The 5,661-nt window shown below is 31.7% G+C and overlaps 1 protein-coding gene across 2 annotated transcripts in view; it reads right to left on the bottom strand.

Annotated features, from left to right (window-relative positions):
* Positions 1-3,637: 3,637 nt before the first annotated feature.
* Positions 3,638-5,661, bottom strand: part of LOC102594740 (protein IQ-DOMAIN 14-like) — a 4,737-nt gene continuing 2,713 nt past the window's right edge. For both annotated transcript variants that reach the window (XM_015303074.1, XM_015303075.1), the window contains exons 4-7: positions 5,062-5,190; positions 4,816-4,923; positions 4,576-4,716; positions 3,638-4,414 (exon numbers count right to left, since the gene is read on the bottom strand). In XM_015303074.1, the coding sequence (XP_015158560.1) occupies positions 3,842-4,414; positions 4,576-4,716; positions 4,816-4,923; positions 5,062-5,190 (951 nt within the window). In that variant the 3' untranslated portion in view covers positions 3,638-3,841. The remainder of the gene's footprint in view (positions 4,415-4,575; positions 4,717-4,815; positions 4,924-5,061; positions 5,191-5,661) is intronic.

The raw sequence follows: 5,661 nt of genomic DNA, 5'->3' as shown, positions 1-5,661 counted from the left end.
AGTTTAATTAAAGATCAATTTGATTAGTAGTAATAGTTTGTGGATCCAATTGATTATCTATAAAGTTAAATTAATTAAAGGTGTATTGATTTGGTAAGATACAAGTTATGTGACACAATCTAGTACTAAGCCGGTTAACTTTCTCGTTTCAATTTCGTGATATGATATTTGTAAGATCACAAGATTGAAATACATTTTGATACATTTGATGTACAATGATCAATTTAATTACAACTTAATTCTTCGTGGAATGAATTATATGGAATTATTCTTCATTATTATTATTACTATTATTTCTACCTACGACTTCATGTTGTTTGAAATTTTGATATTGTTATTTGTTATTTATCTAAATTACATGCAATCATACAAAGAAAAGTTGCTTCTATATTTCGAAGTATTTTTAATATTAAAAAAAAATCATAGGACTAACAAGGAAAACTATATAACTATTCCATCTGTCTATTATTAATTGTCATGTTGCGTTTTTCGAAAGTTAATTGGACTAATTTTTAAAGTTAAATTAGATTATATTAATTCGATATGGTAAACAAAAAATTTAAATATTCAAAAACTATAAATTGCCATGTTTGCATATTAATATGATGAAAAAATACATCATAAAATGTAAGTCAATGTTTTTATTGTTTGACTCTAAAAAAAGGAAACCATGACAATTAAAAGTGAACGAAGGTAGTAGTAAAACTTTAAAAATCGTTAAAATTATTCCCTTCATTTGGAAATATCATTACCCTATAAAATAAAATAAGGTCTACATTTTTTTTTTTAAAGTTCTACATTCATTTTACTATTGTAAGACTCGACTAATGAAATTATATTGTTATCGTTTGTTTATCAAGACTACTATATGAATAAATAGAAAGAATACTTGCACAGAAGGACAATTGTTTACATATTTGGAAGTATATTAAATATTTTTAAAAAATCATAGGACTAATATAGAAAACTATATAAGTAGTAAAATTATAAAACAATAGTTCAAATTATTCCCTCCATTTGGAATCATATGTTGCTGTCTCCGGCGGATAAGTATAAACTGTCTGCGTTTTGCCTTGATTTGAAGTGTGATTACGTATATAATTAGTTTGATTTTTTATTTATTTTTGTCATTTTATTTTCAACGGTAAGTTATGATATATTATACCAACACAATCTAAAAGAATGCATGAGAAAAATTTATGTATAATTATAGTTTTTGTGTCGTTCCGCTTTTATCTGATGTTTCCAAAAGAGACTATACAATAATTTATATATGTACTGAAATTTGAATTAAAGTTACTAAATTCTGTCAAATCGGTAGCCACCATGCAAACAAGAAATTGCATGCATTGGAGGGTAATATTTGCTCGTTTTCAAACATTTTGCCCTCTTATTAAAGCTTGCAACTTTTGCTAGAACCTTGAGAGCTCCAAGTGATTTGCTTGCCCAACATGTACACACAAAAGCAATTGAAAATGAGTGTAGGTTTAAACAAAAAAATATCAACATATATAGGAGACTAAAGAAGAAAAAAGGGGAAAGAAAAATTACAATTAGAAGTGTGATCAACACGTGCGGGACTCAATCTAGCTTTTTTATCAACCATGAGATTAACTTCGAAGAGAACTAGTGTTAGAATTATGACCTCCTTAATTCTGCTAAGGAACACGTAATAGCAATATATGTTCCTTAACCTTAGATAGTTTCAAGTGAGTAATTATCCAATTTAATAACAAGCAATTCTCACAATTAACTACAATATCAAACAACTCTCACAACCTCATAGCACTCCCAAGTAAATACAAAACTCTATCAATACTTGATAATGTTTTGATTATCTCAGAGATTAACTCAGTTGATTTCACCGAGTTGATGTAACACCTCGCAACTCTATTCTTAGAATGTAAATCGGTTGTCAAAAGTGTATCAACTTGGGTCCGGTGGTATACTACTTGTTCATATATGTTAAGGTCTATTCTTAAGTATAAAAAATGCTTTCGATGTGAGTTAAGGTCATAATTAACTTTTAGCACAAAGTCGAGTTGAGAGGTTCCCTAACGATTCATTCAAGGATCAATGAAATTTTAATAAGGAAAACTATATAACTAGTAAAATTTTAATAATAGTTCAAATTATTCCCTAGAAATATCATTACCCTATAAAACAAAGATAAAGCTACATTCATTTTACTATTCTACGACTCTACTCATGAAACTACACTGATTATATAGTTGTTTATCAAAACTACATACAAACACACCGTTTCTATATTTGGAGGTATTTTAAAAATCATATAGGATTAATAAGGAAAACTATAAAAGTAGTAAAATTTTGAAAAATAGTTCAAATTATTCCCTCCATTTGGAAATATCATTACCCTATAAAACAAAGATAAAGTCTACATTCATTTTACTATTCTACGACTCTACTCATGAAATTACACTGATTATATAGTTGTTTATCAAAACTACATACAAACACACCGTTTCTATATTTGGAGGTATTTTAAAAACCATATAGGATTAATAAGGAATACTATATAAGTAGTAAAATTTTAAAAAATAATTCAAATTATTCCCTCCATTTGGAAATATCATCAATTCATTTCCCTTTTAACTTCTCTTCTCTTCCAATAAAATCAGCTCTCTCTACACTCCCATCAAATCCACAAATCTTCATTCTTCCTTCGAAATCCAGAATTCATTTTTGATTTTGCGTTATACCCATTTCAAATCTTGATTATTCCTTCGAAACCCAGAATTAATTTTCGTTTTTCTGTATACCCATCTCTGAATCTTGGTGAATTCTCAATCATGGATGTTAATGGAGTAGATCCGAATCGATACCCGATTCTGATTCGAGAAGTATGGGCTAATAATCTCAAAAAAGCATTCAAAGAAATTTCTGATTCAATTGATAAATTCCCCTGTATTTCGATGGATACAGAGTATCCTGGCAGAATCTACAATTCCCCGGTACCCTTTTCGCAGCAGTCTCCGGCAGAGAAGTATAATGTGTTGAAATTGAATGTTGATGCATTGAAACTTATTCAAGTTGGGATTACCCTTTCTGATGCTAATGGGAACTTGCCGGAATTGGACATTGAAAAGCAACGGCGTCGGGTTGTATGGCAGTTCAACTTTTCCGATTTCAATCGGATGTATGATCCCTACGTAGAGGCCTCAATCCAGCTCCTTGTAGACAGTGGGATTGACTTACAAAGGAATCTAGATTTTGGGATTAGATCAATTGATTTCGGTGAGTTGTTGATGTCGTCTGGGCTTGTATGCAGTGATTCAGTGAGTTGGGTAACGTTTCAAGGCGAGTTTGATATTGCATTCTTGTTGAAAATTCTCAGGGGCCGGAATCTTCCAGATAGTTTAGATGAATTTTTCGAATTTGTTAAGATGTTTTTTGGAGATAAATTATATGATGTGAAGCGTTTGACGATACATATTCCTAATCTTCACGGTGGTTTAGACTGGGTGGCGGAAAATCTCGGTTTGGCCAGGGAGGCTGGGAGGCAACATCAGGCCGGTTCATATAGTTTGTTGACGTGTCACGTCTTTTATAGTATGAGAGATGGTTTTGAAGATGGTGTGCCAGATGCCGGCGTTTTGCATGGATTAACTTGAAGTGTAATTAAATATCAATTTGATTAAAAGTGTATTGATTTGGTAAACTTTCTCTGTTTCAATCTTGTGATCTGATATGTGTAAGATCACGAGATTGAAAATACATTTTACATAGTAATAATAATGTCTATCGGATTAATGATCCATGTACAGTTGTACGCGTTTTCTATCTAGTGCTAACCGATATAATAAGTTAACAATGTCTCTCATTGAATAGGGAAAGATAGACGTTTCTTTGTTGAACTTGTTTTTTCTCTTTCTGGAGTCATCGGTATCTGTCTTGGAGTGCTTTGTGACCGTTCTCGCGCCCTAGCTGATGCTGTAGCTGCCATGTAACTTGGCTGATCAACTGCTGTAGGTGAAGAGTTAACATTCGCTCTATGGGAGAGAAGAGCCATTCGGTGATGGTTGTTCTCTTCCCTTCTGTAGCGAGGACTAGCAGAGTGAACTTGGATATTTTTCATCTTTAACGGTGGTGTCATGGGCAAGGCGTTGATATTCGCTCTATGGGAGAGAGGAGAAGGGACTACATACGATGAATAGAACTTTTGTTGATGGTCGTGATAGTATTGATGGTGTAATCGCCAAAACTCAGTGTCCGAGTTAGAGTAAGAACAAGCCGTGTCAATTTCAATGTTCTTTATGCGATCTCTTGGTTGATCGCATGAAGCTCTACTAGTACTTTTGCGATTCTTTTCATCTATTACGTCAAAAACTCTCAAATCCTCGTCAAGTTCTGTATTGCTACTTGAATCTTCATCCTTATTCGAGGTCCACATCTATAATACAAAAATTTGAAGCTATTAGACGTACTTGAGGTTCTCTACTAACTAAAGAGGTGAAAGCTTGGGTAAATGACTTCTAAAAAATAGTATTCGAGGAAATATGAGAAGTTGACTAAGTAGAGAAAAGAGTCGAAATGATTAGTGAATATATATACCTTTCGAGAGAATGCATGAGCAAGCGTATTTTCGCGCTTTTTAGCAGCTACCTTTGCTTTGTGTAACAAAGCTTCAATTTTTTCTAGTGCATGTAAATGATCATAACCATCGTTGTCCGGAATACTAGCTTGATTTATAGACTACATAAACATATGAAAAATAACATATAAGTATATTTTCTGTGTCGTTCCAATCTTATCGGACGTTCCCAAAGGGTTTAATATAAATAAGACACTCACATTGGACTCCTTATCATTGAGATGAAGCTCCAAAATGCTTTTTGGCTCTTTGAACATTGAATCACAACTAATTCCTTCACAAGATAACCTTCTACGTTGATCACACACCTAAGCAGCGCGGTAGAGACATGATTTTTAGTTTAAGAGTTCTAAACTAGAATTTCATCATTTTTTGAGTTCTGAATAAATTATTTGTACATATTCAATATTTTTTTCATACAAATATAAGATTTGAGTCAAAGTTACCTGATTTTGCACGCGAACAAGAGATTGCATGCATTGGAGTGTAATTTGCGCTCGTTTTCGAACATTATGGCCTCTTATTAAAGCTTGCAATTTCACGACACCCTTGAGCGCTCCAAGTGCTTTTCTTGCCTAATATGTCCACACAAAAAATCATTGAAAATGAGAAAATAAAGAAGAAATGAAATTTTTTTATTGTTTCCTCTTCTTTTCTTTTATAATTGACCGTTTTTAAATCATGAAATGACGCCTTAAAAATATTTACATAATTTATATCTATATGATTCATATAATAAAAGAGGTGATATGACATTTTTAATAATAAGCTAAGATCGTTATATATTATCTAAAAAGAAATGAGTAATTTTCCCCCCAATATGATAGACTCACTTTTACCCTTCCATTTCTGTCTAACTATGTCACCTATTATTACTGAATGTAAGTTAGATACACCAATAATATTAAGGAGTTATTTATACTATAATATAAACAATTTTCCTTATTTATAAATAATTTTTCCTTTTTTGCTTTTTTGTTTTTGTTTTTAGGTATGTCTTATATATATATATATATATATTTGGTACTAATGTACACACTGCCGAC

Source organism: Solanum tuberosum, unplaced genomic scaffold (assembly GCF_000226075.1).
Source record: "Solanum tuberosum cultivar DM 1-3 516 R44 unplaced genomic scaffold, SolTub_3.0 scf00394, whole genome shotgun sequence".
NCBI classification, from domain to species: domain Eukaryota; kingdom Viridiplantae; phylum Streptophyta; class Magnoliopsida; order Solanales; family Solanaceae; genus Solanum; species Solanum tuberosum.
Note: the sequence above shows the minus strand (reverse complement) of the source record. Positions and strands in the feature narration are given on the sequence as shown.